General features: G+C 36.9%; 1 protein-coding gene across 4 annotated transcripts in view; it reads left to right on the top strand.

The window, feature by feature from the left end:
• ERBB4 (erb-b2 receptor tyrosine kinase 4) overlaps positions 1-22,743 on the top strand; it is a 1,144,797-nt gene that overhangs the window by 1,071,962 nt on the left and 50,092 nt on the right. For all 4 annotated transcript variants that reach the window (XM_043577726.1, XM_043577724.1, XM_043577727.1 and 1 more), the window contains exons 21-22: positions 18,932-19,087; positions 22,047-22,122. In XM_043577726.1, coding sequence (XP_043433661.1) covers positions 18,932-19,087; positions 22,047-22,122 — 232 coding nt within the window. The remainder of the gene's footprint in view (positions 1-18,931; positions 19,088-22,046; positions 22,123-22,743) is intronic.

The raw sequence follows: 22,743 nt of genomic DNA, 5'->3' as shown, positions 1-22,743 counted from the left end.
TAGTAAAGCCTTTGTAGAAGAAACTATAAGACGCATGCTAATGTCCAGAAATCACTCTGAATTTCTATGAGTTTTTCTAACATCCATGTATTTTTACAAAGGTTTTGTTGGCTTATTTGTCCTGATCTCTGTCTTCCTGTCTCACTTACTTGATAATACATTTCCCTGGATGAACCCAAATATATCCAATTACTCTCTTTCTCTGCTTCTTAGGACAATAAAATACTCAAGCCAGTTAATACAATTACAGGCTTATGATTTCCATGTGATATTGCCCCTCAATATGTGTGGTGATCTTCACCCTGATATGTGAGGTTTCTTTCCCATTCTCCATGGATGCCTGCTTGCTGGTTCACACAGCAAACTCTGAGAATGTTCTCCTTTGGGCCATTTCAAACCTTTCTCTCTGTCTCAAATTTTCTTTCATTCTCAGCATGTGTTACTGCTTCCTAATTTACCAAAGAAAATAATGATAGAAGGGTATGAACTTCTGCACTGTTGCCCTTCTCCAGCTTCCAGCTTTTCCTTCATTGCTGATTCAGAGAGAACATTGCCTTTCTTCCTTTACAGAGCCTACCTTTTACCTACACTCTTGATCCCATCACAGCTGCAGTATTTCTTATCCTATATCATCAACCTCTCCTAACTCACTGCCTTCTCTCATGCATCTTACGTACCAAGTTCTCCAGGGGTGGTAGATGAATGGCCTCAAACTTGCTTCCTCTTCCTAAAGTGCCTGCCTATTTATCCACATACTTTTAAAAGGAGCACAATTTTTTGTTGACCAGAGTTCCTCAAAACCTTGTTTACCCGAGTGTACTGCAGTCTAGTGACCTTCACCAAGGTGACCAATTGCTATGGACTGATTGTATCCCCTAAAAAGTGTATGTTGAAGCCTGTTAACTTTAAACAGATCAAAGAAAAATTTTATTTAAGTAAAAGAAAAAAAATGAGTTTATGTGGGAATAGCAGAGAGATTGCAACTAGGGAGAAGCAACCTGTAGTGAATCCTAGGCAAGCCTGAAGGAAAAAAGGAAAGGTCAGCTTTTATTAGGTTTTTGGAGGAACGTAGGGAAAGTTGTTTTGAACAAAAATTTATTGGAGAGGAAGAGTTCAAGGTTGTGGCATTTTCTCACTAGCTGCAGGCAGTGGTTAATACATTATTGTTGGGGCAGAGAGGGATCTTACTTCCTTTTCTTAGAAGCAGGAGGAGACACTACAGGGCTGTCTTCCTCTCTCCCTTTCCATCTTGTGAGGACACAGTAAGAAGGTGGCCATCTGAAAGCCAAGAATAGAGCCCTCCCTAGGTAACTGAATTGGCTGGCACCCTGTTCTTGAACTTACCAGTCTCCAGAGCTGTGAGAAATGTTTCTGTTTTGTAAACCACCTAATCTATAGTATTTTGTTATGCCCCCCTGAGATGACTAATACAGATTTTGATACAAAAATGGGGTACTGTTGTCACAAATATCTAAAAATGTGGAAGTAGCTTTGGAATTGGGTAATATGTAGAGGCTGGAAGAGTTTTCAGATGCATGTGAAAAATATAATTTTTAAGAGTGATTCTGGTAAGACCTTAGATGGAAATGAGGAATATGTTGTTGGAAACTAGAGGAAAGGTGATCCTTGTTATAAAGTGGAAAAGAATTTGGCTGAATTGTTTGTGTCCTAGTGTTTTGTGGAAGGCAGACCTTGTGCATGATAAAATTGGATAGTTAGCTGAGAATAAGCAAAGTGTTGAAGGAGAAGCTTGATCCCTCCTGACTGCTTATAATAAAGTGTGAAAGGAGAGAAATGAATTGAAGAAGCAAAAACTAACCAAAACTTGAAGATATGGAAAATTTTCAGCCTATTCATATTGAAAAAATTAACAAAGTATGTTCTGTTGTGAACACCAGGGGTACGGCTAGAGTATTACTCAATAAAGAGGTTATGAGATCAGAAGTTATCAGGTCCTCTGTCTTGGTTTTCACAGGTCAGATAGTCTATGTCCAAAGCCACAGAGATAGACTACCCTGTGGAGCCATGGGAATGAGGTAGGACCCTTCCCAACTCTGCTTTGGAGATAGGCCCACCAAAGCAGATCCTGAAGGCAGATCATTGAACCAAAGACTATTCATGAGCCTTAAGAGCTGATGAAATTCAGCTTGCAAGGTTTGAGATACATCACCCTTTCCTTCTTTCCTGTTTCTCCCTTTTGGAATTAGAATATCTATCCTACCGTAACCCCCTTTGTATTTTGGTAGCATATAACTTGTCTGGTTTCACAGGTCAATAGATGGAGAGGAGTTTCGCCTCAGGATGAATAATACCTAGGGTCTCATCCATATCTTACTTAAATAATACTCAGATGAGGCTTCAGATGTTAGAGTTTAGAACTGATGCTGGAACAATTTTGAGCACTGTTGGGATGGATGAATAGATTTTGCGCATCAAAAGGACATGAACTTTGAGGGGCCATGGGCAGAATGGTCTCTTTTCTAAGATGATTAATACACCAGTATTTCCATTTCCTAAACTCAAGAGTCTCCATTCAGTTATCCTTTTTTGACCTCTCTATTGCACTTGGCACTGTCCCCAACTTCACCTTGAAATTCTCTCAATTCCTCTCCAACTCCCCAATACCAGTCTATCCTTTTTCTTTTTCTTTAAATCTGACCTTTACTTTTAGTCACTTTTACATTTTTTTTCCCTCTTAGCCTTTCAGTTAACAATGATGTTTCTCCTGAATTTGATCTGGAAAAACTGAATTCTCTCACCCTGTCTTATGATTTTATTATCAGTGATAAGCTCCCATCTTTATTTGCTGCTCTCAATCCAAAATTAACTCTCCAAGTTACTGCCTTACTCAAACCCTCAACCATCATTATATGGGCTAGTATTATCATATCCTAATCAATCTCCTTGATTCTTTCCAATCTCTTTATCCTTGTGTATTCTTCACTCAGCTGCCAGATCTGATCACGCTAGCTTGTTTCATCAAAACTTTGGATGGCTTCTCTGTACCTCATATCAGGTAGTTACAATTAAATTGGACAATCGTGGCACTTCTAGCTTTTGTCAACTTATGTCCCATCCTCATAGAACTTCTTGTATTTTTTTCCAACCATACTGTTACCTTTTAGGACTCTGTGTTTTGTTTTATTGTTACTTTTTTTTAATGCTTTGAATCGTGTCTAGAATAGTCTTACTATATATTATAGCCAAAAATTTAAAGACCTATTTTTTCATTTAATATCAAGCTCAAATTCCACCTTTTCTGTGAGACTTTCTATAAAAACACAGAAAGTGTCACATTCCCCCTTTTCTGTACTTTCAGAACATTTTCTTTACATTTTCTATGGTGTCCGTGTATATATCTCACACTAGAATGAAGAACTATATGTAAAAAGTATCAGCAGAGTGCCCAGTGGTACATAACAGCTATTCAATAGATGATTGTTGAGAGACACAAAGGAACTTTAAAAAAAAAATTTTTTTTATTCTCAAGTTAGTTAACACACGGTGTAGTCTTGGTTTCAGGAGTAGAACCCAGTGATCATCCCCAAAATGCCCTCATTAATGCCCGTCACCCATTAACACACCCCTACACCCACCCACCCACATCAACCCTCAATTTGTTCTCTGTATTTAAGAGTCTCTTATGGTTTGCCTCCCTCTCTGTTTTTTATCTTATTTTTTCCTTCTCTTTTCCATGATCACCTGTTAAGTTTCCCAAATTCCACATATGAGTGAAATCATATGATAACTGTCTTTCTCCGACTGACTTATTTGGCTTAGCATAATACCCTCCAGTTCAATCCACGTTGCAAATGGCAATATTTGATTCATTTTAATTGCCAAGTAGTGTTCCACTGTGTGTCTGCGTGTGTGTGTGTGTGTGTGTGTGTGTGTGTGTGTGTATATATATATATATATATATATACATATATATATATATATATACACATACATACATACCACATTTTCTTAATCCATTCATCAGTTGATGGACATTTGGGTTCTTCCCATAATTTAGCTATTGTTGATAACACTGCTATAAACATTGGGGTGCATGTGCCCCTTTGAATCAGCATTTTTGTATCCTTTGGGTAAATACCTAGTAGTGCAATTGTTGGTTTGTAGGATAGTTCTATTTTTAATTTTTTGAAAAGCGTCCACACTGTTTAAACCCAAGCTGGAGTCATCACAATCCCAGACTTTAACCTGTATTACAAAGTTATAATCATCAAAACAGTATGGTATGGGCACAAAAACAGACACATAGATCAATGGAATAGAATAGAGAACCCAAAAATGGATCCACAAATATGTAGCCAACTAATCTTTGACAAAGCAGGAAAGAGTATCCAATGGAAAAAAAGACAGTCTCTTTAGCAAATGGTGCTGGGAGAACTAGACAGCAACATGCAGAAGAATGAAACTGGACCACTTTCTTATGCCATACACAAAAATAAATTCAAAATGGATGAAAGACCTAAATGTGAGACAGGAAAACACAAGGAAACTTTTTTTATCCTGTTCAACTATATGTAGAATGAATTCTATACTCAAAAAATATTGTATGTGTAATAAGCTAGAAAAGCATCAAGAGATTTGGGTGCCTGGGTGGCTCAGTTGGTTAAGCCTTCAACTCTTGATTTTGTCTCAGGTCATGATCTCACCGTTAGTGACTTTGAGCCCCACATGGGCTCTGTGCTGACAGCTCCAAGCCTGCCTTGGATTCTCTGTCTTCCTCTCTCTCTGCCACTTCCCTCACACTCACTATCTCTCTCTCAAAAATAAACAAACACTTTTTTAAAAAGTATCAAGTATTCTTTTTTTAGTAGCCTATGACCTAATGGAATATGCATATGTATATACAAATATAAGGTAGCCACAATTTTCATACGTAATTATTCATAAAAAAGGCAAAAGTAGAAATCTTTTATTTTTTATTTATTTTTTATTTTTTTTTCAACGTTTATTTATTTTTGCGACAGAGAGAGACAGAGCATGAATGGGGGAGGGGCAGAGAGAGAGGGAGACACAGAATCGGAAACAGGCTCCAGGCTGTGAGCCATCAGCCCAGAGCCTGACGCCGGGCTCGAGCTCCCGGACCGGGAGATCGTGACCTGGCTGAAGTCGGACGCTTAACCGACTGCGCCACCCAGGCGCCCCAAAAGTAGAAATCTTAAATGTAAACAATAGATCTACATATTATAGCTGGAATTCAATTGTAGATAGCTTGAGAGTATCATAAAATATTTAATTTTTCTTTATCTTTACCTCTCATGCATAGTGAAGTATTTACAGCCCTTTCTCCATGTACTTTATTTTTCTTGTTTTAAAAAATAATATACAATTATTTAGCTTAAGTTCAATGAATATACATACCGTAGTTGTTGAAGACATGCTAATTCCAAATCCTTAATGATTTCTCTATTTGTCTTAATTTTTATTAGTTTCATGAGAAAATTTTTCATATCACTTTTATTTTCCACCCTGTTTTCTTTTGAACATCAAACTGAAGTGTCATTAAGATAATTATATGAAGGAAGAAAAGTGTACAAGCACAAAACAAAGTTTTGTTGAAATCAAACTGTTGTATAAATGACGGCAATACCAAGACATGCAGTTGTTGGTTGATAGATGATCTTTTGTATCCTAAGTATAAAAGTCTGTTTGAGAATGTCTGAGAAAATGATAAGTTGCTCAAAAGCTAAAATTTTGAAAAATAAGAATCATCTCTAATGCAAGATGCTGGATGAATGGAGCAGTGGCAATAACTAACAATGTTGAGTGCTTGCTACAGACCAGGCACTGTGCTAAGAATTTTACATGCACCAAGCTCATTTAATTTTCATAACAAGCTTATGAGAAATGTGCTATTATATTATTATCTCCACCTTGTGGATGAAGATACTGGCAAACTGAGAAGCTAACTGACATGGCGAAGGTGACGCAGACAGCTGCATTTAGAGTGGTTGAGTTAATACTGAAGCCTGGGAAGTCGTATTTGAGAGCTGACACGCATACTGTACTCAGCTGTCAAAGATGAACAGGAATGGGCTGAGAATGACTCTTTAGAGCATGGCTTGTATGATGTATATCTGCAGATTTTTTTCCATGTGAAGTATTAACTGCATAAATCTGTGAACTGGAGAGAAGAGCGAATGAAAAGGGCAACTTTCACACACAACTTTGGCAGTGTGCATGAGCAGCGCCTCAATTTCCCTACCTTATAGAAAAACAGGTAGCATGTAGCACAAAACCCCAAAATTTTCCAGAAGTCAAAATATTCACTACTCAACCTGTAATACATATGCAAGGAAGCTGGAAAATTAGCAGATATTTAATATCTTAGAAAAGAGCAAAGGGATGATATATAATAAGAATAATCACTAACAATACAAAATTGTTTCCAGTAATATTAAATATTTATTTTCCTCTTTCTTTTTCCTTTAGTTTTAATTGTTATAGGACTATGTGTTTTGTAAGTATTTTTATTATTACTGGGAATTCTGTTTCTCCTTACCTGGTGATTCAAAGGCAGTAGAAGGCATATGGATGAATAGATGGAGGACAGAGGGGGATATCAATCAATTGACCAGTATTTACTGATTGTCTACAATGTGATGGGATTGGTAAATGTGAGAAGGATCAAATTGAGTTAAGTCATCTCAGCAGGAGTACACTGTTTTCAGCTTCAGGCAGTTAAGGATTCATAAGGGTTTAAAGCAAAAAAGTGAAAAGTGGTCAGATTAAAACTTTAACTTTTAAGACTTGAACAAGCCAAAACACAACTTTCTACTCCTTTCCCTCCCTTCAGTGTTTCTCTTAAAAACAATCTTACAAACTAATCAGTTTAGTACATGAGTGTTCAATTGGGAACCAGATGTTTTCGAGTCCTCTTCTATTATTCACCTGAAACTAAGATTGTATAATATGCAACACAGTATTTCTAAAGCTTGAACGCAGAAGATGCAGCCTAATTTATAAATAAAAATGTATGTTACTTCTGCTTTATAAATAAAGTAACCTTGATTTAGCCTTATTTTACACAATGCTTGCTAATGTCAGGGGTTAGTTTTAGATAGATGATAGAAGATAGATAGGTGATAGATAGATGATAGATAGATAGATAGATAGATAGAGAAAATGGGACATTACTAGGTCATACAATAGAGGGACATAATCTCCTTGGGCGTGAGGGAAAACTGTGTGGAGGAAATGAGAGCTGATTTGTAATCTAAGACAGTATTAGATCTACCCAAATCTGCATCTGAAGCATACTAGGAGTGTAGCAGTGTGTGGTGAGGGACTGTTCCAGGTGAAGGGAGGAGTAAGTGCAAAGACAGAAGAGCCAACAGAATTTTCCGGTTGGTTTGAGCCATGGAGTTCCAGCTGAGGAATCCCTAGAAAAGAAGCTAGAGTGACAGGGTCAAGTTGCTTGGAGACTTTTGTCAGTTATAGGATAGAAGAGGCAGTTGCACACGCACACGACTGTGTGTGCACATGTGCACATGTATTGGGGGGGTAGTGGAAAATGAGGAAATGATGAAACGTGCATGGGGTCCAAGAGGAGAATTAAAGAGGGATGCATTAGTCTTCCCTCCTATGTCTTGGACTAAGTCTGAGCCTTTATGGAGTCAGGAGCTAAGTCGTGGAAGAAGTTTTTAAGGGAACTGAGACTAGGGTCTCAGATACTCTCAAGACTATTCTCAAGAATAGAAATTAATGTCGCTGGGGGCAAATTATGGCGCGTGTTGAGAAGTGCATAGAACTCTTCACTAAGGCAGTATGGAAGATCGCAAGGTTCTCATGGGTGAGGAAGCTGGAAGGGCGTCATTCACTGTTTTGAATTATCATAAGCTCCAACTTCTCAAGCACCGAGAGACAGACACCACTAGAGGGGCAGTAGCATTTCCACAGCAGCTCCAGCTGAAGGTTTAAGGAATGCAGAGCCCTGAGGAAAATAACCAAGGAAGTATTCACGAACATCAGTGAGGCTCACTGGGGAACCCCACAAATATCTGGAAATAGCTTCTAAGGGGCAAATGGCTACAGGTACTCTGCAGGCAGGTTGGGCCAAGAAACAGCGAGGTTTGTGTTATGACTATGACACCCCCAAACTTTAAAACAGCAAAAACTCAGATGACAATGTGTTGCCAGTTTAACGTTTATTTATTTATTTATTTATTTATTTTGAGACAGAGAGAGACAGAGCATGAACGGGGGAGGGTCAGAGAGAGGGAGACACAGAATCCGAAACAGGCTCCAGGCTCTGAGCTGTCAGCACAGAGCCCGACGCGGGGCTCGAACTCATGGACCGTGAGATCATGACCTGAGCCGAAGTTGGCTGCCCAACCGACTGAGCCACCCAGGCGCCCCTACATGTTGCCAGTTTAAATAGAGATAAACTATTCTCCTTTTATAGTTATGTATTATCTGATACATTTATGGTCATCTTGGGCTAGAACGTAAGCCAAGGCAGGGGCACCTGGGTGGTTCAGTTGGTTAAGCATCTGACTTCAGCTCAGGTCATGATTTCCCAGTTCGTGAGTCCAAGCCCCACAGTGGGCTGTGTGCTGACAGCTCAGAGCCTGTTTCAGATTCTCTGTGTGTGTGTGTGTGTCTCTCTGCTTTTCCCTGGCTCTCTCTCTCTCTCTCTCTCTCTCTCAAAACTAAATAAACATTTTAAAAAATTTTAAAAAAGATGAGCCAAGACAAAAATCAGGCATCTTATTCTCTTATGTCCTTAGGCAGAGACTAAAGACAAAGCCCTAGCATTCTGTTGGAGAGTGCAAAGTTTGAAACAGAGGAAATGCATCAAAATGGGCTTCCAAAATGTAGGAGATTGAAATGAAAACTTAAAGCTGTGGTTCCAATCCTTCTCAGAATTTTAAAGAGAAAAGAACCCGAGCAAGAGGAGCACTGGTCAGAGCAGGCAGATGGGAGGTATCTCAGTGACTTCCAGAGGGGAGTATATGAGCTTTACATGTGCTGGGGAAGCATATGCATAGATGGGCCAGGTCCACTGGCATCCAAATAAGACAGAGGCAGAACTGAATTGAATGATACATCATATGTGGACAAAAAAATTGGCTCAGATCACATGAGAGCTTTTAGTGTTCTAGAAATGTCACATTTTTTCACAGGAAGACACTTATTTAAAATTATTCAGCAACTATAAATAAATTCAACTGCTTGAACTCATAGATAAGTAAGCCACACTTAAGAAAATAGTTATTGGAAATTTTTAGTTCTGTATGATGGCAGTTTGCTTTGTAATAAGTATAGCTCCTAACATTGATGTAATTGTCTTAAGAAGGAAAGTTGTATGCACATGTTCCCACCTACTGAACTTTATGGTTTTCAGTCAGTGGCATGCGACTCTATGAAACTAAAGAATATTAGGAATGATTTGCTTATGCTCAAGTATAACAAAGGCGTCAGACACTCAACCTCCTCCCTATAGTGTCTGAATGTATTTGCACAATATGAATTCTCAGAGAAAAGCTCAGCTTTGATCTGTTAATCTAGAGGTTGCTGTATTAATAGTTTGCACACTTCATTGATTTTTAATTAATTTCTAAAGAGGCACAGAGGATAACTACTATAGCCCACAGATATCACGGTTCTCATTGCAATCCACATCTTTATTGATCGGCTGCCTAAGGAGCAGAAGTAATCCATTTTAAGTATACTTTTCTGAGAGAGTGTGGACACTATACAATTCACTTCTGTCCTTGTAATCATATTGCAAGAGGTCAGTGAGGAGGAAAACCTATAGCATATTTAGTATTCTCTTGATCCAGGCAGATGAGCTTTTTGACCCATTATTCATTTGGTAGGGAAGCAGTGACTTCTCACACGTGCTTTTTTTTTAAATTTTTTTAACGTTTATTTATTTTTGAGACAGAGAGAGACAGAGCATGAACGGGGGAGGGGCAGAGAGAGAGGGAGACACAGAATTCGAAGCAGGCTCCAGGCTCTAAGCCATCAGCCCAGAGCCCGACGTGGGGCTCGAACTCATGGACCGCAATATCGTGACCTGAGCTGAAGTCGGATGCTTAACTGACTGAGCCACCCAGGCACCCCTCACATGTGCTTTTTAACTTATTTTTGTTTGTTTGTTTCTTTATTATTATTTCATTTCTGTAAGACACTCTGGAATCTCAAACAGACTATCCTGCACATTCTTGGAATGGAAATTTCCAAAAGCTTGTGAAGGGTGGTAAATGAAATTTCTGGAGAAATATCTGAAGAGAATGTAGAGAACCAGAAGAAAAATTTTGTTTTCGCAGCCAGCCTCAGGAATCTGTAAATGTTGTCTTCATTCATTCCCCCTGGTATGCTAATATCACCAGCTGGGGTTTGGCCAGAGTGCTGAAAGTCTGGCTTCCTTCCACCTATCCTAAATATTGCAGACTTTTAAACTTGCCCCACCTACGCTGCAAAGAAAAATTGCTACTGCCTGAACGGGCTTACAAGATTTTGGTATTATTGTTCATTTAATCCAACTACAAACATCTATTGAGTAATAGTTAACTGTCAGGCAATCTTCAAATTGCGGAATACGTAGTGAATAACAAGTAGTCAATGCAACTGTGTCTGGAGGCACCATTCATTCTAGGGGATCCCAGCAAAACTAAAGAGATTTGTTTACTAGGTATGAGAATTTTCTCTTCATTGATTTTAGAGCACCCATTGTTTACAAAACAATTATTCAGTTATATATCCTGTCTTTGTTAGTTTCATATATGGTTTTATAGCCTATTGACTATAGTTGTATATGTATATGGTCATAATAATGTAATAGTTAAATTTGTTGCCTCTGGAGTCAAGCTGCCTACAGTCAAATCTTGCACTGTCACCTTTGGGCAAGTTATTTTATTATTTCTCTGTGCATCAGTTTCGTCATCTTAAAATGGAAATAGTAGTAGTACAGATCTCTTTGGGTTCTTGTGAGCTCCACTAAAACAGTCCCCTGGCGTGGAGTGTTTAAATAAAGGTTAGCTAGTTTTTACCTACAAAAATAGGAAGTGTTAACATGCATAGTTATATTGTATTCCTCATACCATTTCAGTGCTCCCTTAACAAAAAACTTCTACAAGTTCCATTTTCCACAGTGACTATCACTATTATTGTTTGTCTAGATTCTCCTACACTAAAATTAGTACTGAACAGATTTTTTTTTATATTGTGAAGCAAATTTATATCATTTTCACATGATGTTAGTGTTAAATGTAGTCTTGTTTGTAGTGTCAAAGAGATGGAGGTAAGTTTAGAATAGACAAGTGTGGAACAGACAATAAATTGAGAGTGTTTGCCTGTGTTACATATGTGTATGTGTTTATGTGTGGATATAATTTAATTCAATGACAAGGAGTAGTGAACTGGATTTTGTTTAGCATTATGCTTGAATCTAAAAATGTATGATGAGTAAAACATGTTTTTATTTAATGCATAATACGATTTATGTGTTAAAATAATACACACGAATTTAAAAATAAGTAAAGATAAATAAACATGGATGGATTGGAAGGATGTCCATGGGAAAAAAAAATGTTGTGAACACTTAGGATGGATAGGAGAATGGGATTGGGGTGGAAGATATAGGGGAGCAATGATAATCACACTCATGGATTATGGAATATGAGTAACTCAAAATTCTGTGAATCTGAGATCCTAAAAGAAACCAAAGACAAAACCCACACATATTGCCTTGAGTTGGCTCCTAGAAAACAGTGTCTGAGACAGATTTTCATGCAGGAAGTTTTTTTGGCAAGTGTTCTCAGGAGCAATACCTGTAAAGCCATGAAAAATATTAGGTTAAAGGAAAAAGTTGAGCCATGGTGAAATCATGACAGAGATCTCACCTAATCTTAGGAGAAAGCCCTGAACTTGCATAGTTTTTCATAGTTGTCCAAGCGTGGATGGACTTTGTAACTGCATCAGCCAGTTGTTGGATGTGGGTTGACTCTGTGAGAGGATGAAAACCCCAGCAAAGCAGCAGTTGGGGTGGGGGTATCAGGGCAACCAAAATGATGATGAGATGAGAGCGACCAGCAGCCAACACTCCCAGAAGCTGACAGTGTGAGTCCACTGGTCCTGAAGAAGTTTCTGGACGATATACCACAGCACCTCCTAGATGCATGTGTGTGTGTGTGTGTGTGTGTGTGTGTGTGTGTGACACAAACACCCACTCAAATATATTATTGGGAATATTTGATAAACACATTTCAAATATCAACACATTGTTTTCATTGCACATTATTAAACTCATATAAATTTAGCCCTCAGTATTTCAAAATCTCCATAAGAACTGCAGCCTAATCACATTACGTAAAGATCATCAGTGCAATTGGAAGATGTAAGAATTAACCATGACTATTAACTCCAGGCTAGTTTAGGAGAGCCATGTGAATCTGCTTTTCTTCTTCTGAGAAGAATAGTAGGAGAACATCTGGGGACAAATAGAGTGAGAAAGAAAAGTTACTTTGCCTAACAGTACTGTGTACCTTTTCTTTCTCTTAAGTAGTCAAATTGTATTTTCAATACAATTAGAGGTTACTTATTTAGAAAACGCATAGTATCTTAGAATATTGAATGTTCTAGGTGTTTTTACAAACATGAGGGCACTGATTCCTGAAGACAATCTTCAGGGTACATACTATTATTGTCCCCATTTGATGGATAAGGAAATTGAAACGCACAAAGAAATTGACCAAGGACACAGAGCTAGTAAGAGCTGGGGTTTATTTCTAAAGTCTGTTGTTTTAAACATTGGATGCATGAAACTGACTTTTACTAAAACATGTTCACGGCTCTTGCTAAACATTTGAAGGAAGGCACCTAGTCTACATCTTTCTTTACTATTCTCTGTGTCTTTTGTTGGCCCACAATTTAGTATTTTATATAGATCTATTGTACAATTCCATCTATCATGGAATAAAAGTTTAAAGCTGGAGGACACCTCAGAGATCATTTAGGCCAATCTGTCACTTTTATAGGAGAAGTGAAATGAGTATCTGAGGTCAAAAACCTAGTGAGCAGCATGTCTGGGACTTCTGACTCTAACATTCAGTTCTGTGTTCTTTCTCCGCTGCCATGAACAAGCTTTTGCTAGTTGAAAAGGCTTCTCAGTTTATTTAATTATGAGCCCCCTTAGTCTCCCTTCATGCACTATTTGGATAAAGTCAGTTACTTCATCCAAAAAGGCTCCTTTCTTCCCTTGAACATGCTCATATCTTTAGCCCTAACAGAGAGCATTATAGTTGAATTTTCCCCCCCTCAGGCATAGAATTGCTTTTAGAAGGAAAAGTAGAAAAGAGGAGTGATTTTCATTTGAGGCTAGCTTTCCTGAAGCTTCCTGTGTTATTAAAAAAACTTGAGGTTATTAGAATGAAAACAGGAAAAAAAGTGTACTCTTGCTAACTCCAGAGATTAATGCCTGTGAAAGCTGACTGCAGCTTGAAATTTTTAGCTCCACACATGTTTGATGAAAGTGTCACATGTCCTATATATGGGAAGCAAATATTTATTGTCAAAAATAGTCTGGTCTCTCTTGACTTGTGTTAGCTTCCTGCAGCTGGGCAGAATACATTTTCACATTGGATTAAAACATAGAAATAACGCATTTTTGCTAGACAGTTGTGATTCAAATATAATATTGAGAAGAAGGTCATTGCCAGGTGTCCGTCAATACTGTTATTTTAAAATTAAGTCAGTCACTGATATTTTTTTTTTCCACAGAGCAGTTTAGATGAGTCGATTTTAACCAGAGATTAAAACTTTCAACTCAATTGTAATAAAATTATCCTTGGATTTGGTATTAAAGTGCATTTCTGAAAGCCAGAATAAGGTTTGTATTTATTAAAGCACCTTTTGAGAGGTATAAGCAAAACAGAAAATAAGTAAGAAAACTCATTACAGCATATAGAGCAAGTATGAAAAATGGTATAATACTGAATGGTTTGGATAATGGTAAATTCTGAATAGTTTGAGTAAAAATCAGACTTATAGCACCTGGATCTAGAAGTAGACAAAATGCCCCTAAAACATGTCTACAGAAAACTCCCATCAGTGCTGATAAAAGACACACAGTCCGGTACAAGTGTACTATTTTATTCACCCTTCCTGCAACATTGAAAACTCTCCAACCTATCTTATTAATTACCTTTAACTTCACTAAGATCCTAATTCTGTGATGTATTCATGGAGGGCACCAAATCTCTTAGTAGATTCCATATTTTTTTCTTCTCTTTATATGACAATATCCTCAGGTGAATCATTACTAAAATAATACTTTGAACAGTAATTATTTGGGATTTGTATCCACGCATTAATCATGATGGATTGGTTGTGGGTATATATATCACCATTTGTAAACATTTATTGAACGCCTACTGTGATATATTAGTTGGGATTCACAGATTTTCTGAAATAAGCAATTCAAGTTAATGAGGGTAAGTTATTCTTGTTCACACTATGACTGTTGATATTTATCTGTAGAACAGTAATAAAAGCTTGCATGCCCTGCATTTACTATATGGGAGTTACGATTTAAGCTCCTTACATATATTAACTCATTTTATCTTTACAACAATCTGTGGTATAGGTGCTATTATGGCCATTTTAGAGATGAAGGTGAGTGCCAGGTTAATTCACTTGTCAGCATCACACAGCTAGAACATGGCAGAGTTGGGGTTCAATCCAGGTGATTGACCCCAGAATCTGCACTCAGACCAACTCCACCGTCCTTCGTATCCTGTGGTCAAAGCAAGAATTAAATTTCCAATTTATATGATTCAAATTCCCACTAAATAAGAAAAAGGTTCCATAATTTAGCTGAATTTTAAATAAAAATACAAGTCAGTCACTTGCATTATTCCCTGAAATTCACAGAAATCTCTTATAATATTTTGTTCCAAAAGAACTAGGATCTTCTGAAGCCATATGACTTCATTGTGTACATTAATTTCTTCATGCTCACACAACCCTGTAACCCACCAAGAGAGGGGGTAGGCCTAAAAATGCAGACTTTAGAACCCCACAGGAACCAAATCCCAGTTCTGTCACTCCTTAGATGACTTGGAGGAAGTAACTTGACCTCTCTGAGGCTTGGTTTTCTCGTATTTAAAATGGGATGAGGGGCGCCTGGGTGGCTCAGTCGGTTGAGCGTCCGGCTTCAGCTCAGGTCATGATCTCACAGTCTGTGAGTTCGAGCCCTGTGTCGGGCTCTGTGCTGACAGCTCAGAGCCCGGGGCCTGTTTCAAATTCTGTGTCTCCCTCTCTCTCTGACCCTCCCCCGTTCATGCTCTGTCACTCTCTGTCTCAAAAATAAATAAACGTTAAAAAAATTAAAAAAAAAATGGGATGAAAACAGTACGCTTCTCAGAGGATTAAGTTAACCTGCCAATGTAGAAGCATTTAGCTCTGCTGTGTTCTGAGTACTCAGTCAATGTTAGCTGTCATTATTGTCAGTGTTCATAGTCCCATAATGTACTCCACCCAGGCAGACATGGCACGGACATGGGAATTGCTACAAGGGAGAGTAAGTTTCTTTTCAACCAATGCAGCATTATCCCTTCAGTGATAATGAATGGCCCTTCTTTTTTAATCATCTTCAAACTTCAAGGGACTTCATCCAGTTTATTTTTGTCACTGCTATTTCCAATAACTGCCTCCTTAATTGCATCACGCTCCGATTTAGGGAGTGATTTTATTTTGAAGGAATCTAAAAGAGACTGTGATTCTAATGAAATCATCCACCAAGAAAATCCTATCTTAATAATTGCAATGTGGAGAAAACTATCATGAACAATCCAATAGATGATTCAACACTCTAATTCAGGTGTGAAAGTAAAACTAAGGTAGCAGTCATAATTAATGATCTAAAAGCAGTCATAACCATGATGTTGCATAGTTGCAAAGCAACCATACAAATGTATTTTGATGATTTGGTAATGATATAGATGCTTCTGTTTTTATCTTTTAATCATGGTCAGGTGAGTGAAACTATACATAAATTACCATCTGGTTGCCTGAATTGAGTTTTCATTATGTTGAAGAAAACATTTTTTTAAGACAAATAGAATGAGGTTCAGAGGTTCAGGATAGTCTATCACCTGCTAAGACTTGGCATATAGAATATCAAAGAACATATGGAGTTTTTGAAGTTTTGCTTGTAATATGGATATGTCATTAGGGTCTTAAGCTTCTTGGTGAATGTTAGCTCCCTATTGGTATAGAATATATCACTATTCTTGCACATGGTGAAGAAATATATGCGTATTTGCATTAGGATAATATTTAGTTAAAGGAATTATTATCCACCTAAATTACAAAAGTCAGAAAATAGAATCATTTGTAATTTATACTCCTCTTCATTATTCAATTACCAGGATGGTTACTTTACTGTATAAGTGTAACTTGAAATTGTTCTCTCCCTGAAATTTCTTGTGGACTAGTTTAGTTGAAGATTCAGATGATCATACATGAGGAGCTAGACGAGTATCATAAATGAATTCGTGGGTAGTAATAGTGAGTGGTGGGATCCTGGCCAACTGGAGGTGCCCTCAATGGGGTACAGCCAGTAATCAGCTAAAGAGGATGTTTGAGAGTTTCCCAGTGTGTGGGCCAAAAATATATATGCATATAAACTGCATATAAGCTGGATATAGCTCAGACTGCCAGTCTGCAAACTTTATCTCTCATCCTTTTCCACCTCATCACTTCTCTTCTGCATTGTGGCAGTGGCTCCTGACTTCTGCTGTATTTGTGTCCAGCCCTTTGTTTATACACCAGGTGATTTTTTTGCAAGACTCCAATGATCACTGTGTCACTCTCCTTTTTCAACCTCTGCATCACCACAGTGAAGTGCAGATTATCTACCACAACACGTAAGAGGCCCTTTTTGAATCAAGCCTCTTCTTACTTTGTCAGCCTCACCACTCATCACTCTCCCTTCTTTATGAATAATGATTTAGAAATACAGAATTACGTACCTTTGTCCCAGTACACCATGGTATTGGTGCCCCTGTGTGTGTTCTCTGTAACTGCAATTTTGTCCTCATCTTGCCCAACTGATGGATATCATTCAAACATTACTTAGGCCTCAGGACCTCTCTGAAGGCTCCCCTCGTGCATATTCCTAGGCTATACTACAAATGGTCCTCAAAACACAGTTCTCCTTAAATGCCTTACATGTGTCACATTGATCCGTTCAAGCCTGTATTCCACGTCTGCCCACCTTATTAACAGCTCTTTCTTCCTGCAATGAATAGATCTTCTCTGACTCTTTTTTTGTTCCCTGATGTCTAGCACAGTGCCTGGAACATAGTGTGTATTCTGTCATTGTGTGTGGATCTGAATATTAACTTGTTGCAAACACAATTTCCATATTCTGATATGAAAGTGGTAGGAAAGATAATGATGAATATTTTTGTGGACATTTCTTAAAAGGGCAAATAATTAAAAATACTTTATCTCCAAAACAATAAATCTATTTTTTTGATCCCTTAGTCATATAAGGGTTATATGTTTTCAGATTCATTTTATTCTAGGAATTTATTAGTTGGCATAATCGAAGAGAAAACACTGTTTAGGAAAGAGGACGAAACCTTATAAATCTCAGTTGTGGACTGATTTCAGAAAACACAAATACACTACTGACCAGTTGGACCATATCAGGCAGTACGTCCACTGGTTGTGTTTAATGGGCATTTATAGTATAGTGTTTGGCTCATGATGCTGTTTGAAGCAATCTTCTCTTTACACTACACTGAGTATATGGTTCATTTTTTTTTACCTGTGTGATTTATGTGTCTGTTTTCCGCAGCTTTTGTTTTGATATCAAAAACCATTAATCCTTCAAAGTCCTGCAATTGTGATATTAACTACCAACAGCTTTGATTTGGAATTGGCATGAGAGTATGCTTTAGTGATTTTATAATAATTCTGATTTGTTTTTAAGCGACAATGTTTTTTACCACTGAAATCCTCAAATACAGAATTTCCTCTAACACTTGAATAAAAATATGTTCGCTCCCATCTAGGCCTCTGAGTTTGCTTCTTTTCATCAACCTTTAGTTAAGGCTAATGTTTAATTACTCTTAGTTTATTTACTGGCAAAGTGCAATTTTATTTATTGCTTTTATGAATTATAGAGATATATATATCCCCATATGAATATATATGGATATATGTAAATTGTTGGCAATCAGTAATGTATTTTATTTTAATAACCCTATATGTTTTTTGAAGAAAACATATTAAAGGCTAACATCAGGGTCATTATAAACAATGTAATTTCACTTGCAGGTTGTTCTAATGACTACTATTGTCATTGACACCATTTTAAAAAAGTATAGGCTTTTCATGCGTCTGGGGTATAATTCATTTTTTGCCTAATTAATAAGAATAATATAATTCTTCAGCTTTGATAGAAACTATTCTGGTGATTTTGGTGCCATTAAACCTGCATATGAAGTTTTTGGGTTTTGTTTTTTTTTTTTTAATTACTGTTGGTGTGTTTGTTTGGAGAAGGGGTGTAAGGGGAGAGTGACATCAAGCAGGAGTTATTGAGAAGAAAACAACTAGAAATGTGTGGGTCTCTTAGCTTATCTGCTGAGACACACGCACACTTCACTGATGGAAGTGTTTGCAAGAGAGTGCAAAATCTCTGGGGAAAAAAAATGATCTAACATTTAGTTCATATACAGGTAATTCATTCTTTACAGGACTTTAGGGGAAAAGGCCAAAAGCTATTTGCCATTTGCTTTTTTATCCCTTTATTGGGTTTTTCGTAATTTTGAAAAATATTCCAGGATTCTGGCTTCACTTAGAGAAATCAAGCACTTGCAACTGAAGGCAAAGGAACTACTTTTTAGACAATAGAAAAGCCTAGGCATTAACTGTCTTTTTGGAACTTCGTGTTTTTCAGGGAATGATGTACCTGGAGGAAAGACGGCTTGTTCATCGGGATTTGGCAGCCCGAAATGTCTTAGTGAAATCTCCAAACCATGTGAAAATCACAGATTTTGGACTAGCTAGGCTCTTAGAAGGAGATGAAAAAGAGTATAATGCTGATGGAGGAAAGGTGGGTATCTTTTTAGAACAATATTGCTTGAAAATATAGTATGATATCCTTTTATCTCCTTATATGTCATAAGAAGAAGTAAATAAGCCTGAGGTTAAGAGATTATAAAATCTCAACTCTACCATTTGCCTTCTCTCCCACCCAGGGTCAAATGTATATATATGAACCAACTTCCATTTCTCAAAAGTAGCCAAAATAAGACAATTAATCTCTAGTGGTCCTTATGTCACATCCAGTGTGGGAAGTAGGTGGATCCTTCGGAAATCCAGATATTACACTTAAGGGCCATAGACATTATTTCATTGATCCTAAGAACGCAGGGCTAGCTACTACAGAGAGACCCAACTATTCTTTCATAGTAACCTGGCTAGTACCAAGAACCATACCTCACTGGAAAGTTCATCATCCTATTTAACTTTGAATCCTCCTATACCAGGTACAACAGATTCCTCTTAATATGGTTGTATTTTTTTAAGCTTTTATCATAGAAAGTGATTGACCAATTTACTTTATTTATTTTTTGATTCTCTCCACCAGAATACAGCCTGCTATGTCCCAGGAATCTTAACAGTGCCATTGCCTCTTCTACTTTTCTGATTCTCTAGTCTCAGGCCCTGCCTGACAACTGTATTCCTGCCATATGGTCCCAGCTCATGCCTTAGTTCCGGCTCTTGTTTTTCTCATTAACCTGATGCTAAGATTGCTGGCCTTGGCTATACAGTGAGGATATCTCTTCTCCATCTGGAGGTCCCCCTAGCTTATATGGCAAAACTTGGACCAGGAGAGGCCAAATGAAATAAGCAAATGCAACCTTAACCTATGTATAAACTCATGCTAACAAAAAAAGTTATTAAAGTGTCATATAAATATATTTATCATGTGCCTTATTTATCATGAGCCATCCAAATATATGTTATAAATATTTTGCAATGCTTTCAAATGCTTAGCATTGATTTTATGTATCATGTAGTATATGATTTTTATATAACTTTGTATGATATCTTATATAACTATATATCTTCAAATCTTATCACAAGACAAAAGAAAATAAAATTTTAAAAAAACTTAAGGTTTGTAGTATTTCCTGACTTTTCCTTGATTTTATTAGACTATTTTGCCTGTTTACTACCAAATTGCAGCAGTTTGAGACCACAGCTTTGAAATTCACTACAAGATTGCACAGTAGAAGTCCATAAATCACATGACTTGACTTGTCTTAAGAACATACAGCTGTAGGATTTGTCTAAAGCAAGATTCATTATAGCTTTAAATGCCTAGTTACCATTAAGTCTTTATCAAGCCACCTGTGATTTAAACTTACTTCTTTAACACAATGTCCGTAGTCCATAAAGTCGGCTAACTCCTTGCCCATAGGGAAATTACTTTCAATGTGTCTTCTGTTCCCTTTCACTGAATGCCATGATTCTGTCATAGAGTTACCTTGATGTCACCTTGGTGAGCAGCGAACCTCATGATTTCAAAGGCCTATTTAGTTTTAAGCTTTCAACTGCAAAGCAGAAGTGTTTATCTTTATTCTGTAGAACGTAATTATATTTTCAGCTATATAATGCTGCCCTTCCTAGTTGAAACTTACTCTGCTGACCCATCATCGGCAGGGTATGTGAGTTGTTTTTCTTGTAGTGGTAATAGATTGGTACTGATCCTCTCGTATCCTTTTATATAATACCTATTTTGGTATGTATTTTCAATACTGGCTAACCAAAACAAGGGAGACCATTTGTGGCTGGGGAATAAAGCAAGCCTAACTTTGGAATACATTATTGTGGGTGCTTTAAGTGACCAGATTATATGAGAGGAAAAAGGAAAGGGCAAGTGTAGAAAGAGTCCGTTGTACTGGTGGTCAGAAATGTTCTGAAGGGATAACTGAAAATGTAAGGAGTCTCATTTTGGGGACAAAAATGTAATAGACCATATTTTTAGAAGCACATATCTTAGATGTTTAGAGTAGTATTGAGAGTCATAATAACTAGTAACTGAATTAATTGCTGAACATTAAGAAATAGAGAAAATGATACTTATTTTATTCTTTTACTTGTCATTGTTTTTGAAGCTTTTAAAAATATATCTTTAGGTTATTTCACTTTTAGAATTTTATAAATTTCAATTCATTGTTCCCTGTATTAAAAAATAACATTTATTATTAAGTACTGCTGGTGGGAATGCAAACTGATACAGCCACTCTGGAAAACAGTATGGAGGTTCCCTCAAAAAATTAAAAATAGAACTACCCTATGACCCAGAATTTGCACTACTAGGTATTTATCCAAGGGATACAGGTGTGCTGTTTCGAAGGGGCACATGCACCCCAATGTTTATCACAGCGCTATCGACAATAGCCAAAGTATGGAAAGAACCCAAATGTCCATCAATGGATGAATGGATAAAGAAGATGTGGTGTATATATATATACAATGGAGTATTATTCGGCAATCAAAAAGAATGAAATCTTGCCGTTTGCAACAATGTGGATGGAAATGGAGGGCATTATGCTAGTGAAATTAGCCAGAGAAAGACAAATATCATGACTTAACTCATATGAGGAATTTAAGATACAAAACAGATGAACATAAGGGAAGGGAAGGAAAAAATATAAAAACAGAGAGGGGGAAAAACATAAAAGGCTCTTAAATATAGAGAACAAACAGAGAGTTGCTGGAGGGGTTGTGGGAGGGGGGATGGACTAAATGGATAAGAAGCATTAAGGAATCTATTCCTGAAATCAATGTTGCACCATATGCTAAGTTGGTTGTAAATTAAACAATAAATAAACTTTAAAAATAACATTTATTATTATTATTATATTTATATTTTCTATACACACAATCAAAAAATACAACTGAGGCAAGCCTAGAAGCTCATATTTTGAGAAATGACTATAGAAATGAATTTTTATATAACTATAAAAAGTTAACTTTTTATTTCTCTTTTTATTTCTCAGATGCCAATTAAATGGATGGCTCTGGAGTGTATACACTACAGGAAGTTCACCCATCAGAGTGATGTTTGGAGTTATGGTAAATAAATCTTCCTTGTGAATTAAGGGTTTTAAGGCAAAATTAAATATATTAGGTTCATGTGAAATATATTAAAACAACTTATTTTATTGTGTTGGAAATACTTATAAGCCTTGTTTCTTAAAGGAATTAACTCTTTGCTATTCCATAAAAAAAAAAAACCTCTAAATAATATTGTTATCTGCCTTTTTTTTTATTCCTTCATTCTCTAAAATGTAATATGTTAATATCTCAGTTGAGTTGTCTACCATAATCTTTGGTTGGTAGCAACTTTTGTGATCATTTTGACAGGAAAACAAAAAAAGTCAACTTTAGTTTAGGAACAATGTCATAGAACCTCATGGCCTTAATTATCAAAAACTCTTTGAAAACATGTTAAAAATGAAAGAGTGTCTGTTCTATAATAAGAAAGAAGTTATTGTAACAAAGAACAATTACTGAAAGAAAATAGGTGAAAGCACTAAATGTGAGGGGAGAGATATGAGAAGATTGCTAATCGCACCTTTGATTTTAATTTACAAATTACTTTGGAATAAACAGACAGAGAGTGAATAATATGAACTGGAAAAGAGTGGTCTTTAAACTTAGAACATTCATGTAATGCATTTAATTTAATTGTTG

The sequence above is a fragment of the Prionailurus bengalensis genome, chromosome C1, assembly GCF_016509475.1.
Source record: "Prionailurus bengalensis isolate Pbe53 chromosome C1, Fcat_Pben_1.1_paternal_pri, whole genome shotgun sequence".
Taxonomy (NCBI): domain Eukaryota; kingdom Metazoa; phylum Chordata; class Mammalia; order Carnivora; family Felidae; genus Prionailurus; species Prionailurus bengalensis.
Note: the sequence above shows the minus strand (reverse complement) of the source record. Positions and strands in the feature narration are given on the sequence as shown.